Source organism: Poecilia reticulata, linkage group LG3 (genome assembly GCF_000633615.1).
Source record: "Poecilia reticulata strain Guanapo linkage group LG3, Guppy_female_1.0+MT, whole genome shotgun sequence".
Taxonomy (NCBI): domain Eukaryota; kingdom Metazoa; phylum Chordata; class Actinopteri; order Cyprinodontiformes; family Poeciliidae; genus Poecilia; species Poecilia reticulata.
Window position 1 is genome coordinate 9,162,686 of NC_024333.1, and position 20,692 is coordinate 9,183,377.

Sequence of the window (20,692 nt, forward strand, 5' to 3'; positions counted from 1 at the left end):
AAGTAGAACGTATGACGCACTGACTTTTTTATTTATTGTATTTACAAATTATATGATGTGATAAAAAAAAAAAACATCATAGTTTTCAATCCTTGCAGTGGATTTTGATAATGACGCCCAGATAAATTTGGAATATTTACTGTAATATACACAGTAAACGTGTATGAAAAAGCCTTGGTAATGCTTAAAGGACAAAACTAATGTAAAGCATGTGAGACTTCCAGGAAGATAGTTGGATAAACTGTCAAATCGAGGTCAGCGTACAGTATGGTAAATTGCTTGCTGCAAGGAGTTGCGACTGGGAGCATGAGTGGCAGAGGCTCTATGCAAATTCATTGAAAGACAAATACACAACCTTGCAAAAAAATTTTATCATTTAGATACAAATTAATTCAGATTAATTCAGATTTGCACCGGTGTGCAAATCTGAACTAACCCCACTTGTTAACCTCTAACTACCAAGAATCACTCAGTCACGTTGGCAAAGGTGACGATATTCATCTTGTCATGGTGGTTTGGAAAGGAGACGTGATTTGGAAGAAAAGGCTTCTTATGACTTACTGATGATGGCAACGTTTACGGCAGACTGATTCACTTATCTTTGGTCAGCTCATGAGATGCAGCGGGTTCAGTTTGAGATTTGTCAGTCAGAACCGAATCCAACCATTCAGGAGCATGATTAGCACCATATAACAAGCCCTCTCATTTTTGGGTAATTTAAACAATTTTCAGTCTGGGTTCTTGGTGAACTTTGTCTTCGTTTTGATTGCAAATCGTTAAGTGCAACCATTAAAATAAAATAAAAATAAAATACAGTATTCTGATAGGTGTTATTTAATTTATTTTAAGTATACACATATTAGGTTTCACCGTTTTGAAGGTCTCCGATGTCTTTTATCTATTCAAGTGTAACAATTTCCCAGAAGGAGACAAGAATTTGTCAACTTTGGGTAGCTGTTATTTGGCCTTCTTTCTAAAAACAGTGCAGATATTGTCTTTATAAATGTTTTTGCCTTGCTGGAAAGACATTGCAGAAGCATTTTGTGAGTCTGGCTGGATTCCTCTTTTTCAAAAACACTTAACTTATTTCCCAGCTCCTCAAGCCTCTTCTGCACCTACTAAACATAAATGAAAACTTCAGAAAGAATTAAGATGTCAAAAAACACGAGCTTATTGTTTTCCCTTTTATTTTTTTTAAGTATTCATCCATATTTGTGTTATTCCGTTTTCTTTTTCCTCCCTCAACCGAGCTGTGGTTTTTGGTGGGCGGAGCCAGTATGACCTACGAGAACACTCTCTCGTGATTGGTTACTCGGCAAACCTCAAAGTGTTTAAATATCCAATCGCGACACCTTTTTCAGTATGTGTGGAAGCAACGGAACAAGGAGGTTCTCTCTCGGTGGAAGACCGCGGTCCGAGTGACAGCTCGTCTAAGCTCTTACCCTACTCTCTAAACTCAAGTACCATGGAGGAATCGAGTAGTTGACGTTTCCTGCTGCAGCCTTTCTCTTAAGCTTTCTTCCCGTCAAATCATTGTGCCTCAGACCCGGTTTTTATTGACTCTGAACGACTGACTCAAGCTTTTACCATCCCACATCATGAAGTACATCATCGGCATTGGCGGGTGAGTCGAGATGCTAAGCTAGGCTAGGCTAGGGAGGCCTTAAAAGGACGGTGCACGTGGGACTGCGGAGTCATTGCATCCGATGAAATGCTTAACTTTTGTGTTTATGTTGGATGTATTTTTTATGAAATATATTGCTAACCCAACAATTAAGCATGATTGTTTTTTGTTCGCTTTTATTTACTATTACTTTACTATTATAACAAAGTAACAGATGGCTCTTCCGCTTCATTGAGTCATCCATTTCCTGGGATGCTTTTGCTTACGAAGTTCTATGACATGGACACTTTATTTTACAACATACCGTAAATTATTTTCTTAAATATTTTTTTAAAAAATGCATCTTTGCTATATTGTATATAAATGTCTTATTTTTACCTCTTTATCGCACGCAGCGTTACCAACGGAGGGAAGACCACCCTCACCAAGCGGCTGATCCAGGCCCTTCCCAACTGCTGCGTGGTACACCAGGATGACTTCTTCAAGGTGAGCACCGTTCCCACAAATGCCTCTTGGATTTTTGTAGTTCCTAGTCAACCTAAGGGATCAGTCTGAGTAACGCAAGTCAATGGTTTGTCTTTCCTTGCCCACTTGCATTCGTAGATGCAGTATAAACTATTCAACTTCCATATAGCATAGCGTAGGCCTAGCAGAATGTACCTGGGTACATCTTATCAATGTATGTTTCAGCCCCAAGATCAGATTGAAGTTGGTGAAGATGGCTTTAAGCAGTATGATGGTAAGCCTGGGTTTTTATGAAAGGGTGTTCTTTTTGTGGGCGCTTCTGTGTGTTTTGCTTAAAACTATAACGCTGTCTCTTTTGTAACCTGCATGCAATTTTAAAAAAGAACAAAAACTCAAATATCTGCTTTACTCACGCTGTTATTTTTTCCATGCACCTCTCTTTTCCTTCCCACCTGCCTCTCTGTTTAGTCATCACTGCCCTGGACATGGACGCCATGATGAGCACCATCTACGCATGGCTGGACAATCCAGTGAAGTTTGAAAAGTCTCATGGCGTTAATAACACCCTGGACACTGAGATTATGCCGAAGTCTGATCACAGCAAGGACGAGGAGACTCGCATCCTTATTGTGGAGGGCTTTCTGCTTTACACCTATCAGTAAGTCCTCAACTAAACTAAATGCGCCTAAAATAATTAGCTTGACCTTTGCTTAGAAATACTGATTGGCTTCTGTGTCTGCAGGCCTTTGATTGACGTGTTTAACCAGCGTTACTTTATGTCCATCCCCTATGAAGAATGCAAAAAGAGGAGGTGGTAAGTGCTCCACTACAGTGCTGAACTTGTGGTTTTGAAGTATGTCCTTTAATCATTTTGAGCTTGTTTTGAATTTTTTTTTTTATCTGTGCAGCTCAAGGAACTACAAGGTGCCTGACCCACCTGGCCTGTTCGACGGCCACGTCTGGCCCATGTATGAGAAACACACACAAATGATGGAAGAATCAGGTGTTGATGTCTGTAAGTATGGTTTTATTGAAAATATTGGACGGCCTGTGGATGTGCCGGTGTATAAAACCGTCTTGTTTTTTACAGTGCAGCTAGATGGAACCCTGACAAAGGAGCAGCTGTTCAACTTTGTCTATGGTGACATCCTGAATAAAATCCAGAAATCTCTCTAAACAAAGGTACTAAAATCATTTGACTGTCTGACGTGAAGTCACACAATCAACATAAGTTGCTGATTTGTTGTTCTGTTTCAGGTCAACTGATCGGCTAAGGAAATCACGTACTCAAAGCGCAACCAGAGGACCGTCTTGCCTTAATTATTTTCTTTTTTGCCTGGCAGTTTTTAACTTGCTGTCAAGATTTTTTTTAATTTTTTTTATACACAAAATTTTACATCATACAATGTTGGCATGACTTTTCATCTTTTCGTATTTATTGCTTTGTTACCGCCTACACTCCTAAGAGAGATGATGGAAATATTCAAGAGATGGTTGCACTATGCTGCATGTATCAATAAATGATTCTTCTGCCAAAACTGTAGTGTTTCTTCTTCTTCTTTTACCTGAAACGGTTTGTTCTCAAAGATCTGAAATTATAAAACCTCTCATCCTAAAAGTTGCCAAGTCAGAGGTCAACGGGGTCACTGTGAGAACATGATGTATTTCGCTCTGTGCCGCAGCTGGTGCGGGTGATAAGTGACGTCATGAGTCAGCCTTGTGACTAGAAGTGGAGTACACTCAAATTCAGACGGGGGTGATTGTGGGTGGGGCATATTTCCCTGGCTGCACTTATAGCAGATTACAAATCATGTAATTCTGTACAGAAATGAGTAAAGTGTGTGTGCGGCTGATATTGACTCTCATTCTCTACTGGGGGTAAAGAACCATAGTTATGTGGTTGTGAACCGATACCCATCATGAGGCTTCACTTGCCAAAAGCACAACAATCCTATTTCAGATATTATTGACCAGTTTGAGACTTTAGACTTCTATTTTTTTAGACTTCTATTTTTTTTTCTTTTTGCAAACTCATTTACTTGGACTTGAAATGGCACAGAATAAGATTAGTGGAAGCTTTCATTTATTTCAAAAGGGACAGTGCTACACTTTACAAAATATGCCAGAGTTATCCATAAAGGCTAATTTAGTTCTGTAGTCCCTGAGGATACCATCAAATACATGACTCCTTTTAGTTCTGCAAAAGTTTCTCTCAATAATTTTGACTAGGTTGAAATGACTTTAATGGCCAGTGTAAGAATTTTTATTTTTATTTTTGCTACAAAATGCTGTTTGAAGATTTTAGTTAAAACTTTAAGGATATTGCATTATCTTTGCCAACTGCATCAGTCTTCTTGACTTGTACGTAACGGTATTTGCAGTTGTAATCTAAGTGTAAATCTGAGTTGAACTTACACAGAAATCTAGAACCATGTGGATAGTGGGCGTGTCCCTCAGAGTCAAATTATTTTCACTTTTTCCTTCCCTGGTGCTGCCATGAAAACACGTCATGCAGCCAGGCAGGCATGTATGGAAGTGGGTCAGAGGTCTGCATACTGTTTGTTGGAAAGCGTCCGCTGGCCTATATTTGAGGTCATTTCCTCAGTGCAGTGAAGGTTCTATTTATCCAAGCGCAATGCTGTTTAAGGCAAGCTGGTATTTTTAGAGCTTTCCGTCCGACGTGTCTTTTGAGTCTTCAGATAGATTTTTGCATGCATGTATGGACGTCTGACAAACAAGCACACATGCGCGTGTTGTGTTATTCACACACCACAGCGCAGTAGAAATGGTTTCTCATGACTTGAGACAGTAACAGCAAAAAACACCCCACTGAACTTTTGTTCTTAAACTTGTATCTCCAACTCTTCAAACGGAAGCGTAAAGGCATCAACAACCCTTCAACTATTTTTTTAAATCAATTTATAACTTCTGGATAATACCACACATCAAAATTATGGGAACAGTATGCTGATAAGTAAATATTTAGAAATTTGAATTTGGCAAATCAGGGCCTTTTCTTAAAAACTTTTGTGTTTAGATAGAATTCCCATTACTGTATATTTCTATCTGGTGTATATTAATTTACGTATTCACTTCATAAGTATGTTTTCCCAAATTTATCCTGGATGGGTTTATTTGGTGTTGTTTTTTTTCCTCTGGTGTCCCAAAGTTTTGGCAGTAACTCAAACGTTAGGTTTTGCAAACTTTGAGGTTTTAGTTTTTACGGTTACAGTTCACATTGTTCTTTTTTTTATTGTCCACAAGCATCAGATTTATAGTACATTGTTGGAAAGAACTTGTTTATTTAAAAAAAAAAAAAGTGCTCTGGAATAAAAAAGAACTTCTCATAAAAAAAAAAAATACAAAGCTTTCTTGCAGCTTGTAAAATGAACTTAACTCTTGGAGTCAAAGTACAAAAGACTGGAAATTGTTTCCAGTATTTTTCAGCACATTTTGTATGTGCTGATTATGCATCTTCCGTGTTCTTACATGTTTTTATTAGATTCTTATATGCTTTAATTTTTTTCTGTTTTTGAGTGAGTGTTTTGTTCATTTCTGTTTTCTTTTAGCTGCGAAGCACACTTTGGGTACGGTGAACGCTTTATAAATAAACGTTGATTAAAGAGTGCCCTCAATGTCATCAGAAGATTAGAGGGTTATATACCCCAAAGAAAAAGTGTGCAGCCATGTTTGCTTTGCATCAAAATTGCCTCACACGTAATGAATAGGAGAATCTTTCTCGGAAAGCCTACTTTGGTTTCAAGCTCAAAATATCTGCCTAAACTGCACTTTTGGAACTCGAACCAAAAAAAAAAAATAAATAAGTTTAAAGCTGCAAGTTTTAATTTGTGCTTTGAGCTAATATCTTGTTGTTCTCTTTGTTGCTCTGTTTTAGATTTCATTTGTACCCACACTCTCATATGAGTCAAAGCTTAATAGCTACTTGTAAAGCGCCAACTCCTGAATTAACAGCACCTCTGAACATTTATACAGAGGGGGTGTTAATTTTCCTCAAGCAGCAGCTAAGTCATTATGAAATGGGTGTTACTTGAAGTGTGGAAGCTTGACAGTCTAGACTTGGGCACATGAGATTAGTAGTTATATAACAGCGACTGCTGCAGGGTTAAAGGAAACCTGATGATTCACTTTTACTTTGTCTTACCTTTCTGATGACATTGCACAAGAATTACCGCCTGAAAATGTTTCTTTTTTTTTTATTATTATGAAGTGGCTTGTTTACGGAAAGTATGAAACTCATTGGGCTCAGATTCAAATCTTAATAAGGAAACTTTTTTTTTTTTTGCATGAGTGGACAGTGACAATCCCTGCATTTTTCTGGACCACACCAACCACCACACTGCGGGTGATGAGTACTGGCCCTGACTGGATCTTGTTTGCTGCCTTTCTTCCTGCCTGTGTGTGTGTGTGTGTGTGTGTCTGATTTGCGCCCATCTGCAATGCACTTCCCCTCGGTCTGTCCAAAAAGCAGAGGAAGCAACCGTCTGCGTTGCGGCTGACTCAAATAGAGCATCTAAACAACCCTATAAATCCTGGCCTCAGACCTCTAACTCCATACAGTTACGGTTTGGATTATCACATCTCCACCTCACGCAGGTCAGACAGGACACAGCCCTGCAACCGCTAACCATCCTGGCAGCAGAGGTGACTGCAACTCTGCGGCCGTCTGTCTCAAAACAATATCTCTGTCCTGCTAACAGAATCCCAGTGTACCCTTTAACATAATTCCAACCAGAGAAAACAACAGGGACAGAGCTCATTTATTCGGTCAAACCACCCTCTCAGCCACAACTTCTCATTTGCAGCCTACCAGTTTTTCCTATATTTATCCCTTTTACAGCAGTCTTACAGGAGCCTTTTCTTTTTCCGCCCATTAAAATGTTTCGTGACAAATAAACATTTCTGCAGGGACTTGTTTTGAAAGCGTGAGCCTCTGCGAACCTCCATGCCAGTGAGCTGAGCAGGTCTCAACGCTTCACCTGTGCGAGGCCGGAGTAAAAACATCTGCTGCGGTTCACCCACTCCGTCTGTGTTTATTCTGAGCGGACACAGTCTGGGGAGAGTTTGACCGCAGCGCAGACACAACAGCACGCAGCGTAGCCCCAATATGGCGGTAGATATTAACCTGGCCACACTGCAGCATGCTGTTGTTGTTGCAGCCTTAGCGTTCTGAAAGAGGCATTCAGATTCAAAATAGCAATAATGGTATGAAGAACTGGCAGCAGAGGAACTGCGGTGCGACTTACAGTCACGGGGTCCACCTTTGCACTTTATGCTTTTCGGCTGAACGATATTTGCTGCTGCATCTCACAGAGCAACGACTGATCAAAGCTGAAAGCAGATGTTTGCATTTACCGCCTAAAAGGTCACACAACATTTTGTTCTTGCACTGTCTGACATGAAATCAGGCCAAATCAAGACGAAGATGCCATGGCTTTCAAAACCTGTCAATCCACAACACTTGAGATAATCGAAGACACAACAGACCTCTCTAACGCACTATTCTGTGGCATTATAAAAAAAATTTTTTTCAAAGAAATCAGGTAAAATTAAAAAAAAAAAAGGGGAACGTGGGACTTCCACAATCTGGGTTCACTTCATTTCATGGGAACCAACCTAAACAAAAATATTTAAAACAAACAAACAAAACAAAAAAAGAAAGAGGTAGAGACCTTGGCAGGATGCTGTCTGAAGACCGCCCCTGGTGGTGGCAGCATCATGCTATGTGGACATCTTGCTGCACTTCTCAAAATCTGTTGCATCACGAGAAGATAGATATTTATGAAAACATTGAAACAACGGCTCAACACTTCAGCCAGGAAGTTAAACCTTAGGACTTCCAAATGGGCAGTGGCCCATTCTTATGCCACTACCCATTTGGAATCTAACGAATTTTTTTTTTGGTGAATATGGCATAAATTCGCCAAAAAATTGTATTTAGATTATGGTAAGTTGTGAACTTTAATGCCCCGTTGCAATTTTTTTTCCATTTAAATTTGTTGCATGTTAAAAACATGAAAAAATGTGTCCTATGGTCTTACATTTTTATTTTGGTCTAAATAAAAAGCAAAATCACAGTTTTAATGTATTGTGGTTAATTCACAACTAGTTTTCCAGAGCCTGGCATCGTTTTAACTGCAAAGTTTTAACTCTGGCAACCTATCAGAAAAAGCCATGCTTGTTCTCAATTGTACAATTGACTTTGGAGCCCAAAATGCATGTCCTTGTTGTTCTTGCTCTTGTTTTTGTTTTGTTGCAGGGTGGGGCATGTTGTATGTACACTGCTTGGTCTAACTTTGGGATGATTATACCAGAATATCCACCCCTGGGAAGATGTGCACAGCCATATCAAATGTTTTTTTTTCTTGTTTCTTTTTGAGAATAATAATTTTTAAAATGATGGATTTCAAGTTGTTTGGAAATGCTCCTACAACCCTCCCAAGAATGATGTCAGAAAAAAATTGCATGTCTGAGTTCATGGTTGCCTTTTCTCAATACCGTTATGTAATCAACACTGGCGTGCTCCGAATCACCAAGTTTCCAAAACATCTTGTTTTATAGACGTTTTGGTCTCATTGGCTGATGGGCAGTACAGCAAATTGCTGCTACTTCCTTTATCAATGTGGGAGTTGCAAGGTTTAGTTTTTCCCGATCGCAGAAGGTTATTCGGTTATTCCGTAAGTGAGGAAGAAAATATTTTCCTAAATTCAAATGTAAAATTACTGCTTTGGAAAGTTGCTTTGGTTACGTGGTGAACTGTTTAAATAGCTGCTGTGCACCATCTGCTGCGTCACAGAAGTCTAATTACAAACGTCTTTATTGCCACACTACCCACTCGTCCTGATCTGAATCTGAACTGTTACATACACGGCGCAGAAGGGAAAAATCACCTAATTCACCGTCGCTTTGGAGAAAAAAACACCACAGCGATGTGTTTTCCAGCACTGCAGGCCAAACCTTTCACTCTGTGACAGGCCATGCTCGACGTCCACCACGCAAACCAAATGGTAAAACCTGGAGAGAATAATAATAATAATAATACCACCACGCATCTGTGCTTAGTGTGGGCCCCGAGGACCATATCCTGTTGTGGAGGGTCTGGGAGAGGCCTGGAGCTGCCAGTCTCCAGCAGACCACAGCCTCCCACTCCTCACCCATCTGAATCACTGTTTACTCAGACTGGAAGGCTACAGCATCATCTGTTTCTTCTGCTATGTGTCTCTGTGACTCGCCTGCGGCTTTGCTGAGGGGAGGCTGTGTTTTCCCTGACGGGTAACTTTCTAAAAGTAGAGACAACTCTCCAACCAAACGCTCAGGGACAACACTGGCCTTGCCTGTGAAAACAATGTGCCTGTGAGCTGTCTCCCCCCCCCCCAAGAAGCTTTAATGCCTCCATCTGCTGGACGAACAGAGTTCATTTTAATATAATCTGATTACCTTAACAGAACAGATTCTGTTTGACAATTATCAAGGTATTATTGGGTTGCCACTTGCATCAGTAAGTGCAGAGAGGACAGATGCATGAACATCCTGTTTCTGAAACAGCAGTTGCAGGCAAAGGCTTTGCCCATTTCGTCTGGGTCATACCGCATTGTGTAAGTACAAGGGCAAGGTTGTGAAGTTGTTGTTCAGGTGGTTCAGTTACCTAAGTGCGGTGCCAACATGTCACATATTGAGAAAACATTTGGCACAAACTGAAACAAACTGCTTAGGAGTTGAAAGGCGTCTACCAAACAAGGTAAGTCAAACATCATTCTGTTACAAAACTACCGCTATGAATCTCCTAAGCCTCCAAACATTTACAAAACCAGAGGAGGAGGAAGGTATACAAGAGTCACACAAGGTCACTGAAACATCTTGCTGGCTTTAAATCCAAACTGAGTAAATCTTTTGCCCAGCTGATTGTTTTTATTGTTGTTTTTTTTTACATACAAATGTTACATTATAACAATTCCAAATCACTGTTATTTTAGTTTATGTTTAATTTTTTTCATTAACTTTTATTTGAAAAATGTAAAGAGTAAAGAAAGTTTGAGGAAGACTCAAAATGTTTTTTTTGGTCTGATTATGAACCTTCTAATTTCGACTGAACCAAAAGTCATCAGAGCGACTCTATTGGTTCTGTATGGACTATCTAGAGTAAAAGCTCCAGGAGGAAAAATCAGACCTCCATCTCTAGCTCATCCTAGACGACACTGAGGCATTAACGGGCCAGAAGTGACCTGACCAAAGACCACAGTGACTTGTTCATGTAAGGGACCACAAGGCACTCTTCTAAAGCCATATCTAGGGTAATGCTGGTGGTCCCAGTGTTTGAACCTCCAGGGACTTCACCGGGTTTAGTATAAAATATCAATAGGAACCTTCCTTCATAATAATCAAGGACCAGCAGCAAGGGTCAGGAAGGAAATGCCAAAATTTGGTGCAATGCAAGCTGGATCACTGGTACAGCAATAACAAAACTAAATGCAATCAAATAACCATTAATCATTATGAATGATGTGTGTGAGAATGTGGTTATTCTTATTATTTATTAGTTTTATTTTATCACCTACTTGTTATGTATTTCTTACAGTTTATGTAAAGTGTGACACAAGTTTTCTTTTTTTTTAGCATATGCACTGACTTATGGCAATTTTTAAATTTCGTTGTTCTTGTGACAATGACAATAAAGATTTATCTATCTGGTGAGGACTCATCTGGCTTCTGTCATGTTGAAATTGTATCATTTTGTTATTTAGACAAAATGTTAAGAGTCCAGATTTAATTAACTCAATTCACAAAATTAATAAAATAGTCTAAAAACACACCAGTTCTACTTGTAACATACTCTAGCTAAAGCTAACTTCCACTGATTGTTTTTGTCTCAAAATCTCACTTTTCCTAAAACGCTGTAATGTTTTAGTTTCATCAACATAAACAAAAGGTTCGTAAAGTTACCCTCAAAACTGTGCTTTGTACTCATTCCTTTTGTCAGTGAGATGCCAAATTGCCCCGACCTCAGAATTCCCCATTAATGTCCACCCTGTGTTACAGTCCAAGACAAACCAAGCGGGGGCAGTTAGAGTCTTGTGGGCTTTGACTCAACTTCCTGCTGTAGTAGCTGAGGCTAAAATTGGGAGGTTTATGTGAAATGGAAGTGGGTGTGGCAGACACGGGGTTGGTGTTTAGGACCGAGACTGAGAGGAATGTAAACCTACTTTCTCTGTCAACAAACTCCAGCTTTGTGGCTGGTCAGTTTTTACTTGTGTTTACATGTTAAAAAACCATCCAATAAGAAAACATAAAGTTAGTTTGATAAAGCGCTACATGTTAAGGGAATACGGTCAAACGTAAGTTTGTGCATTGCCTGGCCGTGCAAAATTAACTTCCGCTTAACCTGTACGCTTGTTCAATGAGGAGCGGTTCTCTGCTGCCATCTAGTGGGATAAAATCATCATTACAGCTCCTTGTTTATATTTAAAAAAAAAACTAAACAAAAAATAACTTCTCAGACACTTAAATATTCCCTGGGACCGGCAAAATTGATATTACCAAAATATTAGGTTCTGGTTGTATTATGGCAAACACAACCATGGGGGAAACTGCCAAGTTAAACATGTGAATGGAAAATTGACTGCGGATGTTTGCTAGAAAAACAATGCACACATGTAATAAGAAACACCACATTCGAAAAGGATGATGAAATAAATCCAGTTCAATGGACAGCAGCTGGAGTCAGAGATTCAAGAATCATCGCAAATGCACATCCAGGAAGACACAGTCAAAAGGGTCTTACCTTAGCGGAGGAGGAAAAAGACCCGACTATATTTAACACATGTTCTTTTCAGATGAAGCGTAATTTTCATTCTGCTTACAAGTAAAAGTATCAGTCTGAAGGAGCTGCTTGAGGTCCAGTGTTGACTTTCCATACAATGTGGTTATTTGGGGTCATCCACTGGTGTTGGTCCCCTAGGCCTATAAAATACAGAGCTAGTGCAGCCACCTATATTTCAGTTCTTTGGTATACAATATTTGTCATTTTCTGCAAACTGAATTTTGGGTTTTCATTACATGCAAGCTTAAAATATATCAATCTGTGCTTAATGAAACTATAACATACATTTCTTCTCTCAGAACAAATAACTGAAAAAAGATTTTTGATAACAATTTAATTTCTATTACAGCATTGACAAACACCGTAAATTATTCAACAACCAGAGAAAAATCTCACCAAACCAGTGATTATGTTGCTTTTATTATTAACTGTACAAACCCCAGAATTTCAAATAAAACTAGTGCATAGAAGGGTTTTACAAAAAAGAAAAAAATATATATATCAAGGAGATTTGCAAGTGACGTTAACATTTTGGTACCTTTTTACCATCTATTATCATAGTACACAAGCCTCAATCAGATTTAGTGCAGAAAAAAAAAAAAAAGATTTACACAACATACTTCTTTTGTAACATTCAACACTAACAGGGCTGACGGCCCGCATTACAACGCATATTAAACGACACTTTGACAAAACACAGCAGATGCAGAAGTTCTCCCAGATTATTATCTGTCAAAGAGTCAGAGGATGATTTGTTCTGCTTTACAAACATGCGCATCGTCAGAAGTCAAACAGCATTGGATGACATAGTCCAGGTCTTTGGTTTATGGCGTCCTTGGCTAAATCAGACAGGAACAACCAAACTCAAGGTTCTGCAAGCTTTTTACTATTCCTATTTACTAAGCACCACATTAAGTGTTTTTATTAAGGAAACCATTTTCCAAAGTGCGCCGCAGATTTAAGGAGGTCTGAACTGAACGGAGGACAACTTTTCCAATCGCCTCGGTGAATACTGGTTTATATTTAAACTTCCTAGTCTGATCAAAACTGCTTCTCCTGCTGGAGAAGCAGTAAAGTCAGAAGGGAGTGTGAATGTTTTCCACAAAATACCATAGAAACTAGGCTGTAAAAAGTATTAACATAAACCTACCTTTCATTGCAGTGTAGTCTTTTTTTTTTTTGGCAAATCCAGCCTTTCAGTAATGCACAGACATATTAAGAAATAAAACACACCATTCTCCTAAATGTTGGCACCCCAAACAAATTTTATAACAGAAATTTCCCTGAGGAATTTCCTTTTCATTTTATTTTAGGTTTTTCAGAATATGAAGGGACTTTCGCTCAAAAATCCATAAATTTCTCTAAAGAAAAAAAGGGAAAAATTTAGAGAACAGGTCATTCAAGCAAGGCATATGAGTGTTTATATCGATATGTCATACAACTAAAGCAAATACATACACGGCTAAATCTGCCCAAACACTCAGAGTGAGTCTAAACGAACTGGAACTGTGACAAACGAGGCCGAACAAGGAGGAAGTCGGCTGCAACGCGCTAAAAATGGAAATGACAAGGGAAGTAAAAGCAAAAATCTCAAGACCGCACTTTCAGAAAAGCGCAGCTTAAAGTGGCATGACGTTGTCACCAGGTTGCCATGAGAACTAGTTAATTTATGTACCGACATAATGTGTAGATACGTTTGGAAATAAAAGCCTCTCCATTGCAATACTGACTCTAAGCCAGAGATGCAGAGGAGATGTTCTAAGTTCCCCAATAGTTTCAAGCAAGAGTGGTATTGAAACATATTGAAGCCACGCGCCGCCTGTCCGATTATCCAATGAGCACTTTGGAAAATGGTTAAAGGTTTGTGTGATTGATCGGAGATATGTAGTAAACATAGTAAGACATGCAAACCCCTTAGAGCGGTTCTTTAACACCGTCGGGATCTCTACGTTCTTTTAGCCGGCTTGGCGATAAGCTGCCTCTCCCTCTCCAGCTCCCGCTCCCGCTGCTGCTCCTTCTCCAGCAGCTCCTTCTGCTTCTGCTGCTGCAGCTTCAGAGCTCTTCTCTGAAATCCAACAACACCAAACACTTACCCAACATCATGCCATCAACGCACCTTTAGATCTCTTTTCGCTGCGACAGGTACCTTTAGTTTAGTTGTCTTCTCATGAAGCATGATCATCTCTTTTCTTATGTTCACCAGCTTGTTCTGGTAAATTTTGGCTTCTGTAAACTGAAGACAGACAGACCGGGTTAGTCCTCCGTTCTGAGAGTGACGCAGACGAGAACATGTTTTTTGAAGTCTAAACACACCAGCGAGTTGAGGTCCAGCAAGGTGTTGCACTCTCTGAACTTGGTGACTTCTTGATCCAGTGTATCCAACAGTATCAGCTGATTTTGTCTGGTTGGAAATAGAAAACAAACACAGGTTCGTTTAGAAACGTAGCCTCCAAAGGAGAAGCAAGAGAAGTTTGTCACTAAAGTTGTGTCGGAGGCATAAAAACGTGACCAGATGTGCCAAATTTTGATGACTGGATGAGAGCTGGTGAGAGTGTTCAGTAGGGTGAGGTTAAAATAGATTTATCAGAAAGTAGTTTGCTGCAACTTCTACGTCTGCTAAGCAACTTAAAGAGGTCACACAGAAAAAAAAATTTAAATCAGCCGCACTGTGCGGGAATTAGGCTACTACAAAACGAGGACAAGTTCACTGAACCCAAACCATGAGGTTCTTTTAGAGGAAAATGATAAGCATGGTGTAAGAGGTGTCATGGTTTGGGAATGCTTTATCAGGATGTGGTCAGCTAACTATTATAGACTCTACCGTGAACATGTCATGTTTCAGAGGGCGATAAGAAATGACTGTGAAACCATCTAATAATAGCTGAACCTGGAAAAGCCCCAAGGAACAAGAAATGGCTGAAAACCAAGAAATGGAAAGTAAATTTCTGGGTTGAGTCAGAAGGGGGATTCAAAAGGGAATTTACAACAGATTGATCACTCTGATCCATTTGAAGTACTGAAAATCTTTTTTTTGTTCTTTTTTTGAAAAATCTAGAGCAAATAAATACAGAATAGAAAATCAACATGTTTTAATGTGACACATTATATTTAGAGTTTCATCACTTTGCAGAGAAACTTATAATAAACACCAACAACAGAAAGCTGATCCACCCATGCACCCTGTTTTTTATGCTTTACGTGACTCATGTTTGTTTCCTGTGAAACATGACATCTATGCAAATTGTCAATCAGGACAACTGAATGCTGTGCACATCAAAACACGTTTTGCATATTCTCGTTAATTCTGCAGCATTAATAGATTGTTTTTCAGCTGTTCTTTCACATCTGTTCCCCATTTGACTCATCGGGCTACCTTCTGTTTGGCTTCAATGTCCAAACAGAAGGTCGTTCAACACATTACTGCAGTGCTTCACTGCTTTAATCATCACTTTGGGTTTTTAATGGTAGTTTTCTCTTTTTTTTTTACTAGTAACAATACCATTTTTACATGTAATCTGATCCATCCTTTCTCATTTCATCTGGGTGAACACACCAGATGAAATGAGACCGTCCGTCCATCTGACACCTGTTCAATTGGATTTCCTTCCAGGAATAAAAGCAGCAGAATCTTGCTGAGTCATGAAAATTGATTGTTTTTGCTCCTGATTTAGCTCACTTGCTTGCAATTTCTATTTAAAACAGACTGGATGAGCTCAGACTCAGATGAGTTTTGTATTGACGTATGAAGAAGCGTCTACTGTGTCATGTGACAGGAAAATGTTACAAAGCCAAAGCTACAGCTGTTTTTTTTGTTTTGTTTTGTTTTTTCTATTTTGGACAGCTTCAATCCCTGAATAAATGAAGTCAGAATTTGAAAAGAGTTGTTTTTAATTTACTCGGGTTTATCTTTGCCCTTTTGCTAAAAATGTTGGATGATTCATAGAAAACAAAATAAAACTGTGAGGCGGCAAATGCTTTATCTCAGCACTACGAACAGGAGCGCGTGCATCAAAACACAGAAAACGCAGAGACGTACGTGAGCTCCTGCAGGGCTCGTTTAGAGTTCTGTAGATCTGGCAGGTAGTGGGAGAGGAAACCCTCGGTGAGTTTGTCCACTGCTCTCTGATTCACGCAGACGTACTCTGCAGGCGTGGAGCTCTGCAGATCCGCTGGCTGCGGCTGCGTTGCCTGGAGATCTGTCAAGCAAGTTCAGAGAGTTCAAAGAACAACATAAAGACGTATGCTCGCGCGTTATTATTGTGTTTTAGGTGGTAATAAAAACACTGAGACTCTTACAACCAGAAAGGCAACCTTTTACTAATATTTTGTTTCAACATGAGAATTTAACACATTTTGCATTAAATTAAATATTAAGCCATGCAGTTGATGCCAAAATCAATTTTAGAACATTTATTTTGAGTTCTTCTTTTGGATATAAAAATAATATCCAAAATCCAATAACCACCACAATTAAAAAGTGTTCTACATGAGCGGCATATCTGTGACACAACAAGAGAGATAAATACTACTAATTTACAAGTATTCTGAACGTGTGATCTGATAAAGTTGTCTTTGTTCTTTACCAAAAAGTGGAGATTTGTTTCATTATCTACAGTACCATGCATAACATATTACTGTATCACTTCCATATTTATAACCACAAACTCTATGAATTTCAGTATAAATCCAGCTGCCCCATGGTAACTCTGGGGGACCTTCAGAGATCCACAGCTCAGGTGGAAGATGCTGTTGACAGGACAACTATTGGTGATGAACTCAATTGGTCTGCTCTTTATGGAAAGAAGGCAGAAGGATAGTTTTTTGGTGACAGAAAGTCACAAGAATCCTTGTTCACAGTTTGTCACAAGCTGCGAGGGCAGAGCAGCGAACATGTGGAAGGATGTGAACAAAACTGAGTACTTTGAAGAATACTTTTACAAAGCATTGCAATTCTGTAGCCTCAATCAGATCAGTGCAAATCTATTACCTTCAAACTGCATCAGGGTTCACTTAATGTTTACTTGCAAATGTCGGACGCTGAAATACAGGGAACTCAAATCTGAGCAGGGATTTGGGCAGCAGAGGCATTAGTTTGCTCCTAAGCAGTTCTTTTGTAGTTCTAATCTTCCTTGGAATGTAGCTCAGTGCTTGCTAAACACAAACTAAACTAAACACATGGCAACCTGAAAAAATACCTGCCGTCTTCCTGAAGCTTTCCTCTCTACTCGTGCGAGCAAACTGCTTTGTGCTTTTAAATAAAGCTGCGATTGTGTATCACTGTGTAGAGGCATGCACGCTCGGACAATGGACAGAGACAGATTGTGCAGAGACATGTTTTCACTGTTCATGTACCTGGAAGTTCACTCTGGGACGAAGGTCCTTCATCTTCCATCCCCTCTACCTCCATCTGCAGCTACTCGGTTGACCCAGTCTGTTTAGCGTCGATCGGTCGGATCCAACACCTTTATCTGATGGAAATAACAAGTTAAACGCCTGCATTGAATATGAGTCACAAAGAAATGCAGTGTCTCCTGACTCTGTGCAGAGGAAGAGCAGCTAGCTCATTGAGTTTCTTTAAATGGTAGGAACACGACAATCCTTGGTTATCACCTAATCAGAGGCTTCACTGAAAACCATCTTAGCCAGCGAGTTACCTGTTTAGTTTAGGCTGAACAGCAGCTGTCGGTTCGGTTGGATTGTGTATTAGGCACTCAGAAAAAAGATAAATCCGGATATTTTCGATTTGTTGTTAGCATGAGACAACGTCATGTGACATTGCGTCATCACGTGATCACGTTCCCATGGTGCCAACGCGACGGATCCGGCTCCCTTTGCCGACTCGTTTACAGGAACGATTGGAACCGACTCGTGTGATGGGTCTTTCCTTTCTAACTCCTTTTTTATACTGAAAAGGTGTAGCTAGTTTTGTATTTATGGTAAAAAAATAAAAAATAAAATAAATAAATAATAATAATAATTATTATTATTATAATTACAATTATAATAGTACTTATGCAAGCAAGTTTGGCCTAAATTGTTGCGGAAGTTGGAGAACTCTGAGCATCAGACTTGAAGTGTAAAAACACTTTCAGTGGTTGAAAAGACTATAAACGCGCTATGTTATAATTTTAAAGAAGCATAATCGTGAGGAAACTAACCTCTAACGGGGAATTCCACTCAGCACGATAACAATTCTTTCCGGTGAACTTAGCCAATTGATATGGATCCCAGAAAAGATCCGGAAATCCCATGACTATGATCAACCGAACAGAAGCAAAGTTCCCTGTGTTTCATTGCGGAGGTGCCAGGGCTGTGGCGTTTACTCAACTACTACCATGACAGCGGAATAAGTTGGTCCTGCTGAAAACTCTTTTATCAGTAAGTCTTTCTGTAGTGTTTTTTAACAAACTATCACATTACAAGAGCTGCCCTTCAGTCTGAAAGGGACAGGAAAGCTAACGTCTGTTTGCTAGCTTGTTACTGTTTGGCCAGTGCTGCTTTTATGAGGGCAGGTGAACTTTCTCTGCTCACGTGAAGGCGTTTAAGGCACAAAGATTTTTAAAAAAAAAGTTTTTTATTGACGTTTAGTAAACAGCGACTGCCTTTTTTTGTTTGTTTGTTTGAACTGCTCAGTTGTACAAACGTGAAACGCCTATCTGTGTTTGACATCACTTTCATTTTTGTCAGGTCGGAGTCGAAATGCAGCTTTACCATCGCGCTCCATTATAAAGATGTTAATGATTGCCCAAGAGGTCAGGGACTTAAACGCAGAGATATCGATACACTGAGCCCCGGTAATCATTTAACATGTCAGGAGGTAAGCTCTTCGGCAAGGTGCGGTCCGCCTTCAGGAGGGACCGCAGCGACTGGAACCTCAGCGACTCGGCTCCCTTTGACTTCTCCGACGAGCTGGTGGAGGATGACGAGGCCCCCAAGTTCAACAAGCTGAAGGTGGTCGTCTCCGGAGAGATGTCCGACTACTCGGCCGGGGCTCCGTCCAACGGGGTGGCGGTGAGCACCGTGGTGGTCCCGCCTGGTGCTGGAGGAGATGAAGAAGAGGATGATGACTCCCTGTTGGACTCCTCGTCCACTCTGGGCAGCCCTGGTTTGAACATGGACCCATGTGACAACTGCAACAAGAAGAGGGAGAGGATCAGGCACAGGAGGGTGATGAAGAGGCTCATCATTGCAGCTATACTGTACTTTCTGTTCATGACGGGGGAAATTATAGGTAAGAACCACAATGGAAAGGTGGCTTTCAATGCAAATGACTAAAATATCAAAACATTATTTGTCTTTTTTTCTTTTCTTTTTATACTTAAACAGATTTCTATTTGCATGTTTAACCACCTCCTTTTTGTATGCAAATCCTTCAAGTTTATCTCTGTAACTAAACAAACTCTAGATATGAAAATGCACCCAGTTGAAAGTGAACTGCCTTAAGAGTAGCAGCTGGCCCCACTGTGGGGATGAGTCTCACCAGTGCTGCCCCAAGCCCTCCCCCTCCCACTCATCCCTTAGTAGTTAAAATATCCCACTGTGAAACGAGACACTCCCTCATGAAGCAGATGCATCATCTATTCTCACTGTTTCCAATTACATAGACATAATATGACTTGATATGCCTGGACGTGTCATGTAAGCAGTCATCAACCCCTCAGCCGGCATCAAAAATATTACACGAAATGGAAGCTCGTGGAAATACATGGACGTTTATGCACTTTTTATCATTGACAGTACACCAAAGGTTCATTGATGAGTGAGCTGTATATCATGTTATGACATTATTCCCTCATCAAAACACACCTGGAGTGTCGCCTTGATTCTTTCACGCGTGTTTGAGAAGTCCTTTAATCTCCATGGCGACCATTAGGCTTTGCAAAACGCCTGGGTGGGCCTAGCACCGCCTTCTTTGAGGTGTAGCTCCTCCTCTGAGCTGCAGTTTTCAAGCTTCTGAGCTTCCGCCTCGCAGAGCAGCCCTCCCCCGCGCCTCCACCACTTAGCTCCTTCAGACTAGTCAGCAGCAATTAGCAAACACCTGGTGATGAAGCTGAGCTCTGGTAGAAACGTTTTTAAAAGGGCTAATAGAGGAGCCATGCTGTGATGGCTTCCTGAAGGCAGAGTTTCAGAAAGAGCAGGATTTAAAAAGTAACATTTATTAAAGTCTGAAATTCACATCGTTATTTGGTTGTGCTATAAAATGGAACGATGTGCCTGGAAAACACCTTTAAATAATTATGCCAAAGTAGAAGAGTTTTTCATACATGCTGGAAATATTCTGACTTCAAAGACCATCAAGTTAATTCAGTTTTTTAACACTCTGTACTTCATTTTATTTTTGCCTAATGCACCAGTATACAACAAGAAGCTAGATATTTCACTAGTTTTGCTCTTGTGATGATTCTTTTTAAATAGAGAAATAACGCTGTTATTCTTCCTATTTTTTTTATTTCCTGGTAACTGGATACGAATGCACAAACTTTTAGTTGTAGCAGTAAAATGTTTGAAATGGAAAATGTTTGACTCTAGTGCCTTTTCTAATGCCTGATTAATGACCATACCAAAAGTATTATATTGGGACCCTTCAATATTCACGTAATGCTGGTTACTGTGCTAAAAGAAATTATTGCTTTGTCTCCAAATGTGCCCTTAAAAAGGTTTAAATACCTAAAGAGTCCTCCATATTTTTCCCCCATGCCCACAAATGTACTTATAACCAGGGGTGAAAGTAGTTTTAAATTCTTGGGGGTACTATGACAAAAGTATAT

The 20,692-nt window shown here is 39.8% G+C and overlaps 3 protein-coding genes across 3 annotated transcripts in view; 2 read left to right on the top strand and 1 right to left on the bottom strand.

Annotated features, from left to right (window-relative positions):
* The first annotated feature begins 1,355 nt into the window (after positions 1-1,355).
* mibp2 (muscle-specific beta 1 integrin binding protein 2) lies at positions 1,356-3,627 on the top strand. Its single transcript, XM_008404615.2, has 8 exons — positions 1,356-1,624; positions 2,020-2,110; positions 2,315-2,363; positions 2,558-2,747; positions 2,832-2,903; positions 2,998-3,104; positions 3,180-3,271; positions 3,347-3,627. Exons 1-7 carry the CDS (start codon positions 1,599-1,601, stop codon positions 3,263-3,265), a joined length of 621 nt encoding a protein of 206 aa, XP_008402837.1. The 5' UTR covers positions 1,356-1,598; the 3' UTR covers positions 3,266-3,271; positions 3,347-3,627.
* An 8,849-nt stretch (positions 3,628-12,476) lies between these two features.
* On the bottom strand, positions 12,477-17,754 carry bloc1s6 (biogenesis of lysosomal organelles complex-1, subunit 6, pallidin). Its single transcript, XM_008404614.2, has 6 exons — positions 17,579-17,754; positions 17,277-17,392; positions 15,961-16,120; positions 14,238-14,325; positions 14,071-14,157; positions 12,477-13,989 (listed from the first exon to the last, which is right to left on the bottom strand). Exons 2-6 carry the CDS (start codon positions 17,329-17,331, stop codon positions 13,870-13,872), a joined length of 510 nt encoding a protein of 169 aa, XP_008402836.1. The 5' UTR covers positions 17,332-17,392; positions 17,579-17,754; the 3' UTR covers positions 12,477-13,869.
* Positions 17,755-18,158: 404 nt separating this feature from the next.
* The window catches only part of slc30a4 (solute carrier family 30 member 4), a 15,183-nt gene continuing 12,649 nt past the window's right edge, over positions 18,159-20,692 (top strand). Inside the window, exons 1-2 of the mRNA XM_008404613.2 lie at positions 18,159-18,302; positions 18,612-19,155. Coding sequence (XP_008402835.1) covers positions 18,732-19,155 — 424 coding nt within the window. The 5' untranslated portion in view covers positions 18,159-18,302; positions 18,612-18,731. The remainder of the gene's footprint in view (positions 18,303-18,611; positions 19,156-20,692) is intronic.

Excerpts from the sequence above, each read along its gene's own strand:
- mibp2 (XM_008404615.2), top strand. The coding sequence starts at position 1,599 with ATGAAGTACATCATCGGCATTGGCGG. Across the intron at positions 2,111-2,314 it reads ACCAGGATGACTTCTTCAAG|CCCCAAGATCAGATTGAAGT; the intron begins GTGAGCACCGTT and ends TGTATGTTTCAG. Across the intron at positions 2,904-2,997 it reads GAATGCAAAAAGAGGAGGTG|CTCAAGGAACTACAAGGTGC; the intron begins GTAAGTGCTCCA and ends TTATCTGTGCAG.
- bloc1s6 (XM_008404614.2), bottom strand. The coding sequence starts at position 17,331 with ATGGAGGTAGAGGGGATGGAAGATGAAGGACCTTCGTCCCAGAGTGAA. Across the intron at positions 16,121-17,276 it reads GTCCCAGAGTGAACTTCCAG|ATCTCCAGGCAACGCAGCCG; the intron begins GTACATGAACAG and ends CTTGCTTGACAG. Across the intron at positions 14,326-15,960 it reads CGAGCCCTGCAGGAGCTCAC|ACAAAATCAGCTGATACTGT; the intron begins GTACGTCTCTGC and ends ATTTCCAACCAG.